Genomic DNA, 20,507 nt, shown 5'->3' with positions numbered 1-20,507 from the left:
TGGTGTCCTCTCTGGAACGGTGCCGTTCACATGCAAGCCCTGTGCAGAAAGGAGGTGGTGGTTGTCTTAATCCCAAACTTCCTTATGGGGCTCTCCCACTGTGGTCCCTGCACCAGGCTCGACACTGACAGAATCCGACCTAGAGACTATCACCTCCCCATTTGGAGACTAGGGGCCTCACCTATGTACCCAAAACTGTAGTGTCCTTTTTTTGCTGCCATATCACACTATAGTCAGGATTAAATAACTGACCACTGTTACTGGTAGGCATGACTTTACAACAATAACGTAATAAAAAAGGCCAATGTAATTTTGAGCTGCCTTGCTAACATGCCTCAACTGTGGTGTTACTTCAGTGAAATTAGCTGCTTCCTGTTAGATCTCCTGCTGTCTGCACTGGTCTTTGCAATGAATGATCTGTAGCAGAAACTGCATGGGCAAGGGATTGCAATGAGGCCTTTTTCTCTCAGTGCATGGGAAACAAGAAGCTGCTACAATTCAAAGCAGGATGATTTTTCCAGATAAGCGTTAAGTAACTGACCGGCCCGCTTCCCCGGCTCGTCGGCATTGGAGTTTCCATCTCTGTCTGGAGCGGCTGCTGGGAGAAACATACTGCTGGGCATCATCCCTTCCGGTGTTGTCACCTGAGGGCGGCAGGACGGTGGGGAAAATGGGAGAGAGGAGAAATAAAAACAGAAAAATATTTTTTAAATCTTTCAATAAGCAAAATCAGACATCAGCAGAGGTGTCACTTTTCTTAGCTCACTGAAGATTCGTGTTTATTAGACAAAGCTCACATCAGTCAAAAGTGTTTCTACAGTTACATTCTGGACATAATTAACACTGCACACTCGAAGAATCATCGTATTAATATTTTTCCTTTATGTAGAATTCAGACTTTGATCACTGACAATGTTTTGTCATGGGCTGTGAAACTTCTTGTGCAACCAATTAGGTAGAGAAGTTGAAAGGCCCACCTTAAGCTACTGAAAACATAATAAGGCCCTAATTAAATCACACCTATAAAGTACACTGTAATCTTGAACTAGGGAGCACTACAGCACTATTTTCAAAGTGTATTGATGCAAAAAAAAAGGAGGGGCACAAGAAAGAAGAGTACAATTAAAGAGAGGTGACGAGAAGGGATGAATAAAGAAAGAGGGAAAAGAGATGGCAAACTGTCTGAAACACAAAGCTGTTCTGACTGTTGGAAAGAAAACAAGTGTTCACTCTGGCTCGCTTCAAAATTCCGTTTGCAATCAGTTGTGCTATCACCAGCCCAAGACTCGAAAGCCAGGATTTTTACAAGCAACTAGTGATTCTGGATAGCTCAATTTTTGGGAGCCCGATTTGAGACACTTCAAAAGAAGCTTGGGTTTTGGGCTCTGCACTTTCATAGGATCAGGCCCCCATAAAGTAACTGAAAGTTGGGCATCCAAAATCACTAGTTACTTTTGACAGTTTTGACCAAAATGACTAGGGCTTTGACCAGTGTTTAACATCAGGCGTGCAGCAACAAAACCCTATGTAACTCTGAGCACCACACGCATAGCATCTTAACGGCTGCTCTTCAACAGATGCTCCCCAACACAGTAGCTCAGGAAACCACTCAAGACCATTGTTCCCACTAGTGTTATCTCATAACACAGCCACATGCAGGAGCTCACCCCATAAACAAGTGCTTGATGTCCGTTCTGCTGCTTTGATTGTCTGTGAGCACCTCTCACCTAGATGCTAAAAGGAACATCCTTACCATGCCCTGAGTTCTTAGTGATTGAGGGAGCAGCAAACCCAAACTGACTCACAGTGTGGTGCTCCGACAGTGCCCTTTTCCAGTCACTGACTGCTGGGAGAGCATGGCATGCTGGACACTGCGCTAACCTGTCACGTTCTCTAGTGAAGTTACAAAAGGCTCCCCTTCAGGCCAGGCAGAGGAATGGATTGATCCTTGCATTTCATGGCAGAACAAATGACATGATTACATTCATACAGTTCTGCTACCTACCTTCTTCTAAGTGAACTTAAGTCAAAGGCCACAAGGTGCATGCGGGATGACTAATGAAATGCTAGCAACATCTGTGACCAAGGTCTAGCTGAAATACTGTGAACCCTAAATAGGACATGATGTCTTCCTCACTGGCACTAATGTAAAGCCTACACAGCATGAGTAGGGAAACAGGGTCTGGTCCAGCCATGCTCAGGTTCATGGGGAGCAGGAGCACGTACACGGACAGCCTCAAATGAAGATTTGATTGTGAGAGATCTCGGATGTCTGACAGCAGAGGGAAGGGATGCTGTGACTGCTCTGGTCACTCACAGAGCTGTGCAAGATGGGCAGTGCTTCATTTGTAATGAAAGAGGTGCTAGAGCTCAAGCGATTTTTTACTTTGGTAACTGACACAGCAAGCCCAGAGGTGCCGGGGCTCTGAACTGCCAAGCCTAGCAGTTACAGGACTCAGCCCTGGCACAAATTAAGCACTGAAGGTGAGTGTGAGACAGACACAGCATTTGTGTTTTACAGACATCTATACCCTGTAAAGGCAGCTGCAACTGACAAAGCACTAGGAAAGGGGCGGAGAATGCCAAACTCATTCCACCTTTTATTCCAAAGCAGAATGTTTCTGAAGGATATGGTTGGTGAGTCCAGAGGGAATGCAAGAAGTGAAAGGTCACCGATTAATTCATAGTAACCAGACTCAGAGGAGGGGGAATGAGGTAGGAAGCAGAGGAGGAAAGAAAGCAATGTCCCTCTTCATTTTATCAGCAGGGAAAGTGCTTTCCCAGGATCTTTAGGAATTATGAAAAATAAATAACGAGAAATTAAAAAAACCCCACAGAGTAGAAAAAGAATAAAATTATCTAACACCTCAGTAGCACATCATTATAGAAAACTGTGGGCTTTTTATACATGTTACAGTAAGGCAGTCATCCCCACTAACAGACTCAGTACGATGGATCAGTAATTGTTTTCATACACTTTAATTAGAAAAACTCAGATGGCTATGAATAATAATGGAAAAGAGAGACTTTTGCACTTGAAAGGTTGAAGTCAATCAAGTGTGAATGACGGCAAAAAGGAAAAAAATAAAGATACCAATTCATCAGGGCTCTGTTGTCTCGCCGCGTCTTTAATCATAATTCCTGATTGGGATTCAAGAAGGCAGTAAGCAGAGTTTCTTTGTCTGCCTTCACCTTCTGTCAATTAACTCACCCCGAAATATAATCATCAACCTCACATGCGCCTCTGCATCTTAATCGGGGCCTCCAAACCAAGAAGTCCTGCCCCTATATGTGCTTAAGTAATTACCTTTACCTACCTGCATCTCCACAGCCTCAGTTCTCCCCCCTTCTCCCTCTTTCCTCCCCCCACACCCAGAAAGGGCTTTGGTACAGGAAATTGTTATAAGGCAGAAAATTCCCAGAGGGAACTGGGACAAAGCCAGAAGGGCAGGAAGTGAGAAATTGTGTGCATCTGTGTATTCAGGACAACTGCAGGCTCTCCCAAAAAGCTATGCATGGGAGCCACTGGCAAGTGAAACCCTGAATGCAAAGCTCTATGCTTGGCTCATTGCCTGATCTCTCCACCTCTCAGTCATTTGCCAGCTCAGTCTTCTTGATATGCAGTCCTCTTTGCTGTAGCCATCTTCCTGGTGGGGGCCTTCCCCCTCCCACACCCAGTGTCTCTCCCAGGGGGAGTTGCCTGACCACTCATCAACCTGATCACTTGGCATATATGCTGTGTCCCAAGCCCCCATCTTCATCTGTTTTATCTTTTCACACAGTAAACTCTTTGGGGCAGGGACTATGGCTTCCTGTGCATGCACAGAGGGCCTGGCCCACTCTGGTGATTTTGCAATACAAATAAATAATCAGAGTATAAGGTGAAAAGGAAGGCACTGAATGCTGGTGGCCAATCACAGATCACCAGGTAAATGATATTATTTGCTACTGTTTATGCTTATGTCTGTATTTAAATGGTGTAACTGTCATGGGTGGACGGGCGGTGGAGGGTTGAGTCTTGTAGGGGAAGTTAACTTATGTGCAAGTTTCATGTGATCATATGTGGTCACTTCTCATTCAGCTTGTCCAGCAATAGCTGGGAACGAATGCAAGCCCCAAACTCCTAAATGCTTGTATTTCCTCATTCAAGTTTCTCTAGTGCGTCCACAACACCAACATCATATGCACCAGTATGAAGGTATGAAAACAACCCTAAGGTATGTATACAATTGCAATGCGTCACTGTGTCAGCTTGCTCCTGTAACCCTAGACCTTAGTTATTCTGTGTACTGGGGCAGCGCCGAGGAGCCCTAGCCGTGACCCCCATGGAGCTAGGGCCTGTACGAACACAGAACAAAGAGATGGTCCATGCCCCAAAGAGCTCACAATCTCCCTCTATCACTTCCCTTTTGTTTCTTAGCCATACTCACTGCACCATGTTCAAATCAGATTGTCATCCCCTAGGGGCTAGAGTCACATTGTTCTATCTGGGCTGAAAGTCACCTAGCATGTTTCAGCTCTAGAAAATAATTATTTATTTCACTCTCAGAGTTTCTAACCGGCCCATCCCCGTAGTATGTAGGCATGTGTCCAAAGGGACCATACGCTAGCACTTCCTGGCTCTCTTGTAAGTCATCCTTCTACACAATGTTATCGTGTAGGCTATGAATGGTATCACCTACATAGGAAATGTATACCCAGTACTATCAGACCTTAGTATGTTTCCTTCCTGTCCGAGCAATGTCTCTTATGCAGTATCCTGCTGCCCCAAGATGAAATTAGCTAGTGAGTATTTATGCTAGGGGTGAAGTGGTCCCTGGTCTTCGTAGATGCTGAGCGCCCACAACTCCAGTTGAAGCCAATGGAAGCTACGGGTGCTCAGCCTCTCTAGAAAGCAGGCTCCAGTACGTGTACCTGGTACCCCAAATCAGTGGCCATTTTTGGAAAATTTGGCCCAACTGCTCAGTGTTACAAAGTGAGCAGAAATTGAACACAGCTCTCCTCTCTCCTTGTCCTGTTTGTCTCCCTTAAGACTGCCCTCTCTCACAGAGACTAAGCTCAAGCGCTCATCCTCAAGCGAAAATGACTTTGCTGCTATTTTTGAAAAGGACTCCGTAAGCTGCTTCCTCAGAGGAGACAGTCCAAAATGGCTGAGAGAAACATGATCCTTCGGTGTGGGAATCCTGCTGAAACTGGGCCACACCCACACTCTTCAAGTGACAGCACCGGAGAGCCTGTTAGAAGAGCTGAATGTAACAGTTCAGGGGCTGGAAAAGGGGCTCGGTACAATCTCCACTCTGCCAGCAATGCTGGGCTCTGTAAATGGCTGTTCATCCCTGTTCTCTCATTTCCCTTGCCCCATTTCCACACACCACACCCTTTTCTAAGCCTTAGCAAAGCTTATAGTTGGGGTAACCATCTGTATGGAGGTTCCCATCTTGGCCAGTCTCCTCTATTCTGACCCTAGGAGCATAACATGGGTTTTGGACACATCAAAGCCACGTACTGACCTTTGGACAATGACAAGAGATCAATATTCTATACATTAGCTCAGCCTTCTCCCACTGGCTGCCTCTGCCTGTCTGGGATGCGGGGCCAATCCCATGTAAGTTCTAGGTAGCTCTTCATGAGCTCCCCCAAAATGGCCAAAATAATTTAGATTTAAAAATAACCTCTCTAGCAATGGTCTGAGGAGCTACATTAATACCCCCTCTGTCCATGCAGGGGGGAATGCACATACAATGCAAGGTCCCCGAACCAGACAAAGAAGGGAATTTCCATTACAAAGACAGAGAGGGGGCTGGAGTGAAAAGCTTCATTAGACTCAGACAGGCAAAGCGATGGCAGTATACCAAGGTCACTTCTAATTTAGACCATCTAATTGGCAAACATGGCTCCAAATGGCTATCATCTCACAGGGCTCAGAATTAATGAAGCCCGATTATTTTCATTACCTTCATCCGAGATGGAGAACGAGACACAGAGTGAGAAAGAGAAGGGGGAGGGAAAGGGGGTGAGAGGGAGGGAGAGAGAAAAACTGACTGACAGCAGAAGGCAGAGAGCAGTAAGAAGAGACAATAGAAAAGTAGAAAAGAATGTAAAGATAGTGAGAGAGGAGAGAGGATGGCAGAGACAGGAAAGAATTACTCTGGGAGCAAGAGAGAAACGAAAAAGATGAAAAGACAGCTGGCGACAGGAAACCCTGGAAGGACACCTTGAACACGGGACAAGAAAACTGACAACAGAATTAAATGGACGGGCAGAGGAATTTATGGAAAGATAAAGGATGCTGAGAGGGAGGCAGGAGAATTCCCCATTACTGGAGGCTGCCTGGGAAGCAGTCCCTTCTCCTATTTCGAGCCCATCAATCTTGTCAATTGACTATGGAAGTGAACTGCACTTCACCCTCATTAAGGAGCTCTCGGCCAAAGTGGTGCAGGTCCAGGACTAGTGAAGTGGCTGTTGTGTGGAAAGACAACTAGACTAGTTTAGAGCAGATGAAATACCATATAAAACAAATTTTAACACATTTATTTACCAGCGTAATCAAGTGGCAGCAGCAGAAGACTGGTGCGAACGAACTGGGGCTTCATGGAATGTTGCCTTCAGCTGTCAGGGTATCTTGGGAGCTTCACTTACTGTATATAAACCCTCTATGTCATGTCTTCCCAGTCCATTAGATGCTGGAGTTGCTGCACATGTGCCTTTGGGCTCTGGGACCTCGACATACCAATCACACACGTTTCTCTCTCACCCCACCATTGATGGACTAGCAGAGTCTTGAGAGGGTCAGGTCTCAGAAAGGAGGGCTAGTGCTCTGGCTATTCCCAACAGGACAGCCACCCAGACTGCTTGTTGATATGAACGGAAGAGGGGCAAGAAACACACAGATATGAGATGGAGCATAAGCAAGCAGCTGTTACTATGGCAACAGACATATTAGACACTGCAGGTTCCTGAAAGGCGTCTGATAAGGTATTATTAACTTGAGCCTCCTTCAAATACTGAACGCAAAGACATCGTGTCAAAAGCAACCTGGCTCCCATTTATTGGGCTGCAATTCACTTATAGTGCATGAACTGGGTCTCGGTGCCTTCAGACTGAGACAGGAATCTTGGCTGGAATGAGCAAAATTAGGAACTTAGGGTGTTTCTGTGTCCACCACAAATGGTTGTTTCTTTTATTTTTCTAAAAAACATGTTTGCCATTTAAAGCAAAAGGAAAATATCTGCTTGGCCCCCTTCTGCTTTATTCAAAGCACTGAGACCATCCCTCTTCCCCAGGTGTTATTTCCCCAACACCAAAGAGAAAAGCAGCCCAGGCTTCATGGATGTGACCAAAGAAACAAGTAATGGGACAGGGCTCATAGGAGACTCCCATCCTTTCTGATGGGATTTCTGATCTCAGCAGAAGGCTGGAGCACTCCAGGTGCCCTGGGCAGGGGTTGTTAAACTACTGGGTGAGTGAGCTCTTGATCACACACAGAAGGTGCACCAATCTAACTAAATTGCTTGCACTTAAATGGCCTGAAGAATTCCGTATATCGATTTAAATAAGGCATTCTTAACCATGACAGAGTGCCCACACAAGAGGCTATACCAATTTAACCACATCAGTTTCTAAACCAGTTTAGGTAAACTGGTACAACTTGTATGTTTAGACAAGGCCTCATACACTGACCCCATTTCTCTAGGCTATAACAATGGAGAGCACTCTGTGCAGACCGGGGACTCCCACTTGTATGGCAGAAGCTCTATTGCTACTCACTGCTCTCACATTTCTCTTCATCATAGGGACCAAATATTTTCATCTTGTGTTTGACTCTAAGCTGCCTTAGAATCTCAGTTCTTTGGGACAGTCCTTGACTATAAATGTGTACAATGACCCAGTACGACAGATCTTTGTCCCTGTTTGGGGCCTCTGAGGGTGTGTCTACGCTGCAATTAGACACCCGTAGGCTTGCGGGGCTCAGGCTACAGGGCTGTTTAATTGTGGTGCAGGAGTTTGGGCTCAGGCTGAAGCCTGAGCATTGGGACTGCATGAAGGGGGAGGGTCCTAGAGATTGAACCTGAACGTCTACACTGCAATTAAACAGCTCCTTAGCCCGAGCCCCATGAGTCTGAGTCAGCTGGCACGAGCCAGCTACAGCTTTTAATTGCAGTGTAGACATATCTTGAGTGCTATAAATGTTAGCTAACTAACATGTTCTCTTCCCAAAGCCCCCTGGTATTTTTGTATTGTTTATTGTTTTCACTGAGGACAGAAGTATCCGAATTTGGCATTTACTGGGGAGCAGTAATGGGACCTGTCAACACTGTTAGATGTTGATGTGTTCCAGGATCATGGCTCCCACACTGTGGTGCACGGATCTCTCCCAGATGTTCCTGGACAGCGCTGATTGCTAGGTACAGCATCCCTTCTGGCATTTAATCAACCATCCTCCAGCGCGGAGCAGAATATTTCTTCAGCCCATCTGGAGCCAGGCATGGCAGAGGAAGGGGGATATGGCAGCAGACTTGGAAGGACAAGAAACTGGGGGGGAAAGCTGCAGAGGGAAAGAGAAATCTGACAAGCAAAGAGGAAGGAGAGAAAAAGACAGAAAAAAAGGGGGAAGAAGACGACTGGTGCTGGAGCAAGATTATGTACTTTCACAAACAATGCCACCTAAGGAGAAACATGGACCACTGGACATTTTTTCTTGTGCCCTGATACACATGGATTGAGACGCTGGAAAGACAGGTGAGCCCACAAGATTATTTGTATTTATTTGTATTGTCGCAGTGCTTAGAAGTTAAATTGTGCTAGGTGCTCCGCACAGACATCATAAAAGCAAGTCCCCGACCAGCCAGTCCATGACCAAGAGATTGTCGCTCATACAAAAAGCCTCTTCAGAATGATAGCTTGAGCACCGCAATGTTAGAAACATAATAAAAAGGACATTTCCCCATCATGCACTGTAACGATAATTTCCTTCTCAAATGAACTGGAGACAAAGAGCATGCTGGATAAAGGCTTCCATTAGAGACAGTGTTAGAACAGGACTCCCATGTTTGACACCTAGAGCAATGCTGTAGAAGGGGAAAAAAAGTTTGACACAAACATCTTGGTAATGAACCAGATTTAACTGATCTCAAGTTTTGCTACACTTACGGAGAAACTGCACTGGTGAAGATTGCGCAGCTGTGACTAAGGTGCAACCCACCTTGGAGAAACAATTACAAAAATGGATCGGTTTCTAACTACATGTTTCCATGGAAATATTTGGTATTATTTAGCAAATCTCCTCCATTTCAATGGCCTAAAGACCTTCCCACTTCAGAAAAGTTTAACTGACCATCCTTAAAGTTCAATTTAAAATGAGGCATTTCAAAACATTGTGACAGTGGCATTTTAAACAAGGGATTTACAGGATTCTACAGCCACACATTATCCATCTCACTCAGGCCAACTACACAATATCCACATGGTTGTTATAGTTGCCTTGAATAAAGTGATCTGTTACTTATAAAAAGTTACATTATCTCCGACTGGCTGATTTCTCACTGAAGGAACAGATCCTACTTCTACTCCCATTATGATGAGTGTCGACTTGATCTTTTGTAGTGACTTTAAAGGGTTAAGGGAGAACATGTTTACTGAATATTCTTCTCAGTATCTCCACAGGATAACTCCTTCTCCTGATTGTGCCGACCACCATGATACCCAAACCTTGGTATTCTGCAGCTAGGATAACATGGGGATGAGAAGAATCAAAGCAAGAGAAGTTCTTGTATGATCAGGGAGTGGGATCTTGGATCAGCAGGTTACATCAAAACTAGCCAGTGCCCATGGGCACAGGCAAGGTCCTTTCATTTATGCGAAGACAACTTCACTCTTGCTGGGAAGGCAAAAGGTGCACTTCCGCTCCCAGAGACTTACCGTCATGAGGAGTTTTTCCACACAGTCAGGCGACACACTGTGTAGGTGTGTGAGGTGCAGCTGCAGATGGATCTTGTTGTTGAGCATGTCCTGGCAGAGTGGGCAGCGGAGCATGGGCTGCACGGAGTGCTGGGTCATGGCATGCACCCGCAGCCGGTTCACATCGGTGTTACTGTATTTGCAGTATGGACACTGATACATCTGTAGAGAGAGATGAAACAAAACATGCTGACTGAATCATGTGACTGATACAATCACTGCTTGTATCCCCTCCTTCTTTACAGCTTGACTGTAATAATCTTGTGCCTTTGTCCTACCACTCAATCACCATCTTTTCATCAACTCTGCTTTTTCTCTCAACACCTGGGAAGTGAATTAACAGCCTCTAGATTTTTATGGCTGTCCAGGAAGTAATGCTGGGCTCCTGTGCCTCACCTGCTCTGATTTGGTCTCCTCTGAAGTTTTTGACCATTTAGAGGAGAGAGGTGACTCAGAGCTGCTGGGAAATGACATGCATTTGGAGGATGCTGGAGACTCTGTCAGCTCCTTGTCTGCCTGGCTGGCTGGTGCTGCAAAGACAAATGAGATTTGCATTAGGACATCCCCATCAGGCCAGCTCTAAAGGGGTTCATGCTGGATGAAAAGATCAGTAATTCCATTTGTGCTATTGTATTTTCTTGAAACAAACACAGACTAAGGATTTGAAGAGGAGAAACATCTGGGCCTAAACATGCTAGGGAGAAAGTAAGAGTTTCTCTCTCAATATCTGGCATTACTGGCAATAAGGAACCGTTACAAATCCATACAGTTACAAGCAAAAAAGCACACCCACTCACTCGGACTCCCCAGGTCAGCTTAAAAATCTAGTAGATGCAAGAGAGTCTTCTCCTGTGTTTACATGTGAGACCTGACCACTTGGCCATATGTCAGCGTTTGAGTGTCAGGATTCCCCCTCCTTCCAGGAAGAGTTGGCCATACAGAGGACAGTGCAGGATAACATTCCTACCCTGAGTGCAGAAAGGTTCATACACAGTGTGCTAAGCATTGTGAGGCATTCGTTCATTAAAGCCAGCCAAGGGCAGTGGTAGGTGCAACGCAGAAGATTCACATCTGGGTCCTTGGCTCAGTCTCACTTTCCTAGACTGGCAGCAGCTGGGAGTTCAGAGTGTGGAATGCACTCAGCATTTGTGCAGAGGGCATGGCTGGTCTTATTTCCAGCAAGCAGTCCCACTGAAATCCCCAGGAAGTCTGGGGAACAGAGCCTGGCTTATGACCAGCGGTGGGACTGGCTCCGATATGGACACCAAGAATGGCTGTTTAGGCATAAACCTTAAACACGTTAATACCAAGCAATGGTATTCAAATTCAAATGTATACATAAAAGCAACAAAATCAGAGCTCAATGCAGAAAATATTCCAGGAAATTGATACTGTTCCCAGAATGCACATCCTATGACCTATAAACCCTGTATCTTGGTAACCTGGAGTACATAAGTTTGTAGGACATCTATTATTTAAAAACTAGAAAGCCAGGCATATTACACACAGCCCCCCCGAACACACATTCATAACAGTACTGTAATCTGTCTTGAATCGACTTCAAACCCATGTCACCCTTAATGGGAGTTATTCATTTTCACTTGAAAGACAACACATGACAGCTGGCTATTTAACAGGATAGACTGGCTGCTGATTAACCAGGTGCTGTAACGTTCTGAGACTGGCTCCCCCACAGCTTGTCTCCATCTCTTAGTCACACTGTGAACTGGATGCTGTGGAACCAGCCACACTTTACTTCAGAAGCTGCAGCCAGTGCATGGCTCAGATAGGTCACTCACATGCCAGAGACCCTTTCAAAGCTACCGAGATGGGATTTATTCAACAATGTGCCTTAAAATCGGAAATCCAATTCCCACATTTAACAATCCCCCAACACTAAGCATTCATAAAATAAACAGAGTGCAAAACCACGTCCAAGAAAAGGGAGTCAGAGACACTATGAATGGACATAAAAGGACCTGGGCCATTCCTGTGGAAAGACGATTTGATTAATGTTGATGCTCCTGAATGTGTCCAAGGGATATAGTGGCGAGAGCCAGAATAGATGATTGGCAAGTTCTTCGTCACATGGCTCTGCTAATGCTCTTAATTCCTGTCCTGCAGAACCCCTGATATTTCAGTCCTGTGCTCCTACAGCGGTCTAATGCCCCAGTGTCAAATTTAAGCACATACCCCAAAAACATGTGTAGGATCCCACTGTACCACTAAGACCTTTGTGCTACTCAGTCTACTAGAAAAAGGCCAATCCTACAGCTTATTAGTGTAAAAGAAGTCAATTCTTTCATGGTAAATCTATAGACATCAGAATGCATCCACCATTGTCTTGTCCATGTGGCGAGATGAACTTTTATGTTTGAATCTAAAACCTCCCTGTGGATCCAAGATGGAGCTTCTTTAAAAAGATTTCTACAGAATTGAAGTTTACTCCCCCCCTGCAAAAATCATCTCACAGTACAAATAGAGCATCAGGGCTGTGGGTGAGGATTACTACCTACCCACCCCCCCATGGGAAACAGCCCTCTAGAGCGGATTCATGGTGCGATAAGAGAATAGCAGTGACCCCGGCTGTGCTTCACGAGCCCCCACTCTACCAGTAAGAGTAAGAAGAATTCCTAGCAAGAACTCCTTCGCTGTGGCTGGTGGAGGATGATCCGGTGCTAAACTGCCTCGGTGGGTCCCTGTGTGACATGAGGAGAGTGGCCCCAATAAGGAGGTTACCTACTGCTGCTGTTGTCCACCCCTCAGTGTGACCGCAGACACTGAAATGCCAGCCACGACCGGGCAGTCAGGCCCAGGCCCCGAGCTCTGTCTGCGTGTGGCCAGCAGTACAAGCAGCACTGCTGTCCCTACTCACGGGGACCTGAATCACAGAGCCCTACAGGATTTAGGGTCCCCTGCCAGGGCCAGATTTCCAGTTAGGCACATGCCTAGGGGTGCCAGCGTTCTAGGGGTGCCTAAAAATGCAAAGTTTGCTGCTCCTAGGTCCCGGCAGGGGGTGGGGCCAGCTGAAGGGGAGATGGCCCCACGCAACCCTGCTGGGGCGCTTCTACCAGCAGGGAAGGGGAAGCAGACCCCTGTTGCAGGGGAAGAGCTCAGCAGCCCAACAGAGGGGCCCTGCCGGGCAAGTGCGACCTGAGGGAGCCTGGCCTGGGCAGGTCTTGCTCCTGCTCCAGCCTGGCTGATCGGGCCACGCCTGAGGGGCCAGAGCGATCAGCCCGGCAGACACAGTCACCTCCAAGCGGGGCTGGTGAGTGCGGACGGAGGCCAGGGAGCAGGGGAGTGGGGCTTGGGGAGGTGCGCTGGGCAGTGGAGGGTGCTTGTGTGTGTTGGGGCAGTGGGGTATCTGTGTGGGGCCCTGGGTAGTTGTGGTGGTGGGGCTGTGCAGGGGACGCTGGGCATGGGGGGGGGGAGGTCAGTGGGCAGGGGGCGCTGAGTAGTGGTGTGCAAAGTGCTGTGCCGTTGTGGCGGAAGAAGTCTGTGGAGGGGTCTCTGGGTGGGGGTATGTGCTGAAGATGCTGCGCCTAGGGGCATGTAAGGTGTAAATCTGGCCCTGTCCCCTTGCACTGACTGTAATTAGGTCTCCAGTGTGGTTTGGGGAGGGACTCTCTGGGCTCTATCAACTTTCACTTCAACCCTTGAACTACTATTAGTTGAGTGCAACAGGCATCCAGTGATTCTTCTCCTGCGGTGTTTGTGGCAGAAAGAGTCCCTACAGGATAGAAACTCCCCTTCCAAGATTTATTATCTATCAGTTTAACCACCTGTTTCATATATATCAAATGTAAAAATATACATGCAGGAGATGGATGTTCTCATGGACACAATGTGGACACGTAACCTTAATTAAACACGAAAGCCTGTTTTAAAGTCTATCTTTAACCCATAAAAACCCAAACCAAAACCAATGCTTTATTTACCCAAGTCTCCAAAGCTTTCCATGGCACCCCCTATTGTGCCCTGCTATTGCCACACAGCTGGTACCTTCGGTATGTCACATTAGACTAGCCTGAGGCTCCCAAGGTGAGGTCAGGATGAACATTCCCAGAATTTGTTGGTCGAAATCAGACTTATCACCATGATCTTCATGACACCTCTTGTAGGTAAAGAGGAGCATAAAAACCAGAATAAGTCCTTTACCGAAAACATAAGTTTCTAGTTTTCACTCAATGGAATGAACTGTGATCAACACATTGCAGAAGACATTCAGTGAGCAGGGACTGGCTTTGAGAGGGTGACTAATATGACATCTTATCTCATGTCACAAAACTCCCACTGAATTATCAGAATTATTTTTTGAAATAATCTTCTGTGCTTAGAATCTACTGGGGTCTCTTCTTTGAGAAACAAGCAGGAGAACGTATCCTGGGTTCTTATACCTTGGCTATGCCACCGACACTCACACCTTGGGAAGCTCACCTGCATTTTCAGAGGTGGACTCTAATTTTGGGAGCCTAGCTTCAGACAATGGGGGCTTGTTTTCAGAGGTGCTGAGTGCTGGCATGTCTCAGATGTCAGTCGGCACTGTGGATGCTCGGCTGCTCTGAACATCAGACCATGGGTGTTTGAAGCACCCTAAATTAGTGCACACTTTTGAAAACAGAACCTGGGTTGTTAAGGCAGCTCTGCACTGTCTGCAGCTACAAAACTGCCCTAACAAGCGTAGCCAGCTTCTGAAGAACCCTTCGTACATAGGGGGATCCTCAGGTGACATAGGAGCTGCCCCCACTAACCTTCCCACTACTGCTGATGCTGAGTGCATGGCCAGGTGTGGCTGGGGCATCCCTAGGTTTTGGTGACCTCTGTCTTCCATAATGGGTCCCTGGAGCCACAGGCAGTCAGCACAAGATATAGCAACATTTCAGACCACTATCTTCAGCTGGGGAACCATCCTGGTAAAAGATAGTTTAAATTCAGCTTTGCTCCCTACCCCTGAAACTCTAAGCACTCCTCAGTGCTGCTGATCTGGCTCACCAGCCTTAATCTCTCTAATATAGGGACACTGGTCTACTCCATAGGAGGGGTGTGAAGATGAACTGGCTGTTTTCGCAAAAAGAAAAGGAGGACTTGTGGCACCTTAGAGATCAACATATTTATTTGAGCATAAGCTTTCGTGAACTACAGCTCACTTCATCGGATGCGTTCAGTGGAAAATACAGTGGGGAGATTTATATACACAGAGAACATGAAAACAATGGGTGTTACCATACATACTGTAAGGAGAGTGATCAGGTAAGGTGAGCTATTACCAGCAGGAGAGAAAAAAAACCTTTTGTAGTGATAATCAAGGTGGGCCATTTCCAGCAGTTGACAAGAACGTGTGAGGAACAGTGGGAGGGGGGATAGTTTTACTTTGTGTAATGACCCATCCACTCCCAGTCTTTATTCAATGCCTAATTTAATGGTGTCCAGTTTGCAAATTAATTCCAATTCATCAGTCTCTCCTTGGAGTCTGTTTTTGAAGTTTTTTTGTTGAAGAATTGCCACTTTTAGGTCTGTAATCGAGTGACCAGAGAGACTGAAGTGTTCTCCGACTGGTTTTTGAATGTTATAATTCTTGACGTCTGATTTGTGTCCATTTATTCTTTTACGTGGAGACTGTCTGGTTTGGCCAATGTTTTCAGTATTCTCAAAATGGATGTCTCAAGATACATGCTAAGGAGTATTTTTAAAGAGAAAATTCCCATTTGGGCTATCAACACTGAGACCAAGTTATTGCTAGTAGACATCCACCCGAACCTACTGTATGTTAGATCTAAGTACATGAATGATCTTAGGATCAGCCATCATGGAACAGTGTCACAGAGCAGGGGAATTAAGAATTCCTTTACATTCTGGAGAAAGGGGACATGCAGACGGCATCACTCTTGAGCACACCCAGTGATTGACTATAAAGCTTCAAAACAGACTTGGAAAAGAATGTGTATTAATTACCATGTCACACACAGTCAGTCTGACCTATTCATCTGTTATAGAGTAGACGAGGAAAAATGTCCATAAAAAAAGAAGTGTCGAAAACCTTCTCTCTCACTTTCTCCAAACCACTGCTCATCCAGCACAAATACCCCTGTGCCACAATTAGGGGCCAAGGAGAGATTCTGCTCAAAGACCAGAGCTCCCCTCAAGAAAACAAATGAAAATGTGATAAATGTCCTGAGCAGGAGGTAATTTGTGCATTGATTTGCTAATCTCAAGGTTTAAAGAAATAAAGAGGTTAGAAGAATACACCTTTCCACAGACAGAGAAAACACGTACCTCACACCCACACCCGAAAGCAGTATGGCCGCAAGGCACTCTGCCCTCCGGAAGCATTTCTGAGAGGCTATTCCGCCAGTGCATATGCCGGGCTGTCCCTGCTTTTCAGCACAGGGGAGACTCTCTCTCTGTTTTAAAGGGGAAGAGGTCACCCAGAGGGGACACTCATCCTTTTCTTTGCTAACCCCAGGCTAACCTTGTGAGGGTCCCAAAGAGCTGACTATGCTTGAGCCCTGTGGAAAGGCCAAAGGCAGCCGCCACCCCCCACCTTTCAACCATCAGACTCTCTTAGCTAAAGTACCACTGACAGCCCCTTCATCTAAACCTCCATCTCCTGACCAGCAACATAATGGAGGAGCCAATTAAATGATTATTAATTCATGCTGCTTTCCGTAAGCCAGAGGTTCTCAACTCCCTGCATTCCGTAAACCAGCTTGCCACCTGCCCTACAAATTTACAGCAGGGTTTTTGCTACCTTGATTGATTATGAAAATACTCTTCATACTAGCTCAGCAACCAGTCTCTGCTACACTTTCAACCCCACTAGAACACTATTTTCGCTGCCTGATAGAAACTACAATTACCCAGTGGGATTGCTGGTCCCCACAGGCCTTTCTCCACAGAGACAGGTTCTTCAGACCTTTTCCTCAAATTTTTCCTGGACCCTGCACTCTGAAATTTTGTACCAAACTCTAACCCTCAGAGTTAAATCTGACTGCCTCTTGTGGAGGATTTTGTAGCGAGAGCTCCTCACGACCGTTTTACTCATTCAGTAGAAAGGTATCCTTACAGCCCCTATTGGTTCTGTCTGGGAGAGCCCATGCTTGGAGAGGTGACGGGATTATTTCATCCCTTTTCATTTCCCTACACCATAAGGCCTTCACCCTCCTATCTTTAGCAGAGTGGATGAATGGTGAGGCAGCATACTTACACTGGGGAGTGTTCCTCATTGGAGCACACAGAGAAACAGCTTTGGAATCCTGCATACTTTGGTATCAAGTTTCAGGCAGATCTCTCTATCAAAGATTTGCTATTCCAGCAGGAACACACCATTTATATTAATATAATAGGAATAAATACAAGTCAATAATTCCATTGAGGGATTCTAGTGACATAATAAACCATGAGACTAGACCTTAAGCCGCTCTGAAATGGAATTTCCTTGTCTAATATTGTTGCAGTGCTGCACGTTTGTTCCTTTTTGTGTTAATAGCATATGGTTAGAATGTTTCTTTCTGAAATGCTGTCTGTTTACATTCCCTATTCCCCAAAGGTCCCATTCATCCTAATGGGACGTTGTAGCCATACTAATAGGACTGAATATCGCCTGTTGCTCTACTGGATTTTTTCAAACCCACATTTGATAAATAATAGGATCATACAGTAGATAGAATTAAATACACAGATATTTGCAAATGCACTTTCACACACAGACCTTTGTCTATCTTTTAAAAGTGTGACCCTGAAAATGGTCAAATGGATTTGTTTTTCTATCTTTGAGTTATACATTTCAGTCTGCAGTGAGTCTGAATAGCTGAATTCTTATTAAATATTTATCTTACCGCAGCACGCAAAAGCCCTGAACAGGATAAGGGCCTTTTCTCCTGTACAAACACACAGATGTGGTCCCTGCACCAATGAGCTTACAATATAAGACGACAAGCAAGACACAAATGGTGGGGGACAAGAAGACAATCAATTATATATACATTTTGTAGTGACATCAATAAATACTATCGACTTTCCCCAGCTCCCCGTCAGACTAGCAGTTAAAGGTTGGCTAATTTCCTGTGGGCTTCATAGCAGGAAAAGCCCTGCAGACTATGCTCTATGAAGGTGACACAGTAGGGAGGAATGTGTGAAGAACATAGCTGGCAGACCAGACTGGGTCAGGGTGCAATGTCACAAGAGACCAGAGCAGAGAAATCAGGACTAGCAGAGATATGAAGGGCCTTGATGGTCAAGATAAGAAGCTTGAAATTGATACAGGGGGATCCAGCAGAAGGATTCAACTACAGGAGTTGCATTGTCAGAGCAATGGGCCAGGACAACATGAAGTTAAAAAGACATTTAAGTTGGTGCAGCAGGGTGGCTTGCTTCTTTAAGGGCTAGAGGCCAGGGCTCAGCCATGCCTGGTTATTGAGGAGAGTTAGAAGGGCTCTTGTAGGGAGTACCCTGAGATTAGCAGAGTGGCACCTGCCAGGAAGGGCTGGGAGTAGCCTGCTAATGCAGGGAAGCCCCTGAGATACCCTGAGTTTAGGGGCCTGAAGAGAGAGTCACTGAACTGAAAGCCAGCTCTGAGAAGGAAAGCTGGGGACTCCTCCCCCAGGAGGAGAGAAAGACTGAACTTGGAGTGTGGCCTGAAAGGCCAATGTGTGTCAGAACTAAATAAACTGGACCTCAGAAGAAGAGCATTCAATTACCTTTGGACTGTACCGTGGAGTAAGCCCAATATTTGCTACCTTCCTAATTTGGGCAGGGCTGTCCCATATCTTTAGAGCATATTATTACTGGCATGTACATGAAATCATAGAATCATAGAATATCAGGGTTGGAAGGGACCTCAGGAGGTCATCTAGTCCAACCCCCTGCTCAAAGCAGGACCAATCCCCAACTAAATCATCAGGTCATTGTTTTGCAATGCACAAGTCATGCATATGGGGACATCCCCTAATGTTGTACCTTTTCTTCCTAGCATAATCATTAGTATTAAAGACCATGGGCTCTGCTAGGGGACAATCTTGGTTGCTTTTTTGGGAGAGGTTTACCAAATGAATGGTTGAAAGGAACACAGCACTTGGATTTCAATAATTAGCTGATACAGAGACTCATGCTATCTTAGTTGAAAAATGAATTCAAATGGCTTGGATACAAAAACTCATTTGGACTGAAAACTGGACCAAAGACCATAGAAAAAGTTTAGGGCTAAAAGACAGAGTTTTGAGAAGTGTCCAATGAGGAGTACAGGATCTTTTTTGGGTTCAGTCATTTCTAGTCTGGATGAGGCAGCAAACAGCATGGCTATGCAGCACGTCACAGAAGTGGCTAGAGCGGTCAATAGCGGTGGGGACATAGCATGAATACAAAGAGATCTATAGGGGGTAGAGACGGACAGAACAGGCAGAGTCTATCTGTAAATTGCTGCTAATGCATCCAGGAGGAAATAAACAAGGAGACTGAGTGGGAAGAAGAATTAGGAGTGTCAAAGACTAGGTCACACCAACATTATAATTGTTCCCCTGTTGAGGGATCCAGTTATAATAAAGATGTCCTCTGAAACAGATAAAACAGTTCAATCTTGCAGTGTAGACAGGCTTAAACTGTTTTAATCATGTTCTCGTTGTATGCTATAAGCCTACAAAATACAACCTGCAACATAGGTCAGTTTTAGCCAAACTACAAGACTAATCTGCGTTTAAAGGACATTGGGGGATGGACTTTCAGTTTTACCTGTGTGTGCTATCATGACAGCAATTGCAGAATAGGACTTTGAGGTTATAATGGATGGCAAAGTAGATAGGTGTTTACAATGTAATATGACACCAGAAGGCCACGGCATTGTGGGCTGCATGCAGAAATGCTCCCTAACTCAGGGAGAGGAGGGGACAGCTCCTCTCTACAGAGCCCTCTTGTGATGGCACTGGGAATGCTGCAGTCAGTTCTGAGTACTGTATCGGCTGAAAGATACTGATAAACTGAGGAAATTCAGAGAACAGCAACAAAACTGATCAGGGGGCTGGAGGGGTTGATTGGAGGGAAAGACTAACAATGCTAAATACATGTGGCTTGGCTAAAGAACTCCCCAGGAAATGAGAGAAAGCTTTGAGCAGGTGGTTGGACTAGATGACCCTTCCAACCCTGATATTCTATGATTCTATGAACTATTTCCAAGAAGGAGGAGGGTTCTACACAGTGGGGGGAGAGGAGTTACTGAAGCTGGGACAGGAGGTGTAACGAGATGTAATGAGAAGGGCAAATTCATGTAAAAAATTCCCTGGCACTGAGCCATTAGAGGCTGAGTCTCTCCCAAGGGCCGGGGAAGGAGTCTCAGCAGAAGAGACACTTCTAAGTACGGCAGACAACGCACTAGACAACGCCATCCTGTAGCAACAATGGAGCCCAGTGCTGGGGCCCTACTGCTCCTCCCAGTCTCTGACTTCTATGACTTTAGGATTCATCAGCAAGACCTTCTAGAGCATTGCCCTGGGCCAGAGAACAGCATCCCCAACAGCAGGTGGACCATATTTCCTTTATGTGAATAATAGAAAGACAAGTAA

The 20,507-nt window shown here is 45.7% G+C and overlaps 1 protein-coding gene across 2 annotated transcripts in view; it reads right to left on the bottom strand.

The window, feature by feature from the left end:
- Positions 1-20,507, bottom strand: part of ZFHX3 (zinc finger homeobox 3) — a 283,633-nt gene that overhangs the window by 24,591 nt on the left and 238,535 nt on the right. For both annotated transcript variants that reach the window (XM_073308352.2, XM_073308351.2), the window contains 3 exons: positions 10,354-10,487; positions 9,919-10,119; positions 542-644 (listed from right to left, as the gene is read on the bottom strand). In XM_073308352.2, the coding sequence (XP_073164453.2) occupies positions 542-644; positions 9,919-10,119; positions 10,354-10,487 (438 nt within the window). The remainder of the gene's footprint in view (positions 1-541; positions 645-9,918; positions 10,120-10,353; positions 10,488-20,507) is intronic.

The sequence above is a fragment of the Lepidochelys kempii genome, chromosome 12, assembly GCF_965140285.1.
Source record: "Lepidochelys kempii isolate rLepKem1 chromosome 12, rLepKem1.hap1, whole genome shotgun sequence".
Classification (NCBI taxonomy): Eukaryota; Metazoa; Chordata; order Testudines; family Cheloniidae; genus Lepidochelys; species Lepidochelys kempii.
The sequence above is the reverse complement of the archived record's forward strand: the minus strand, read 5'-3'. Positions and strand labels throughout refer to the sequence as shown.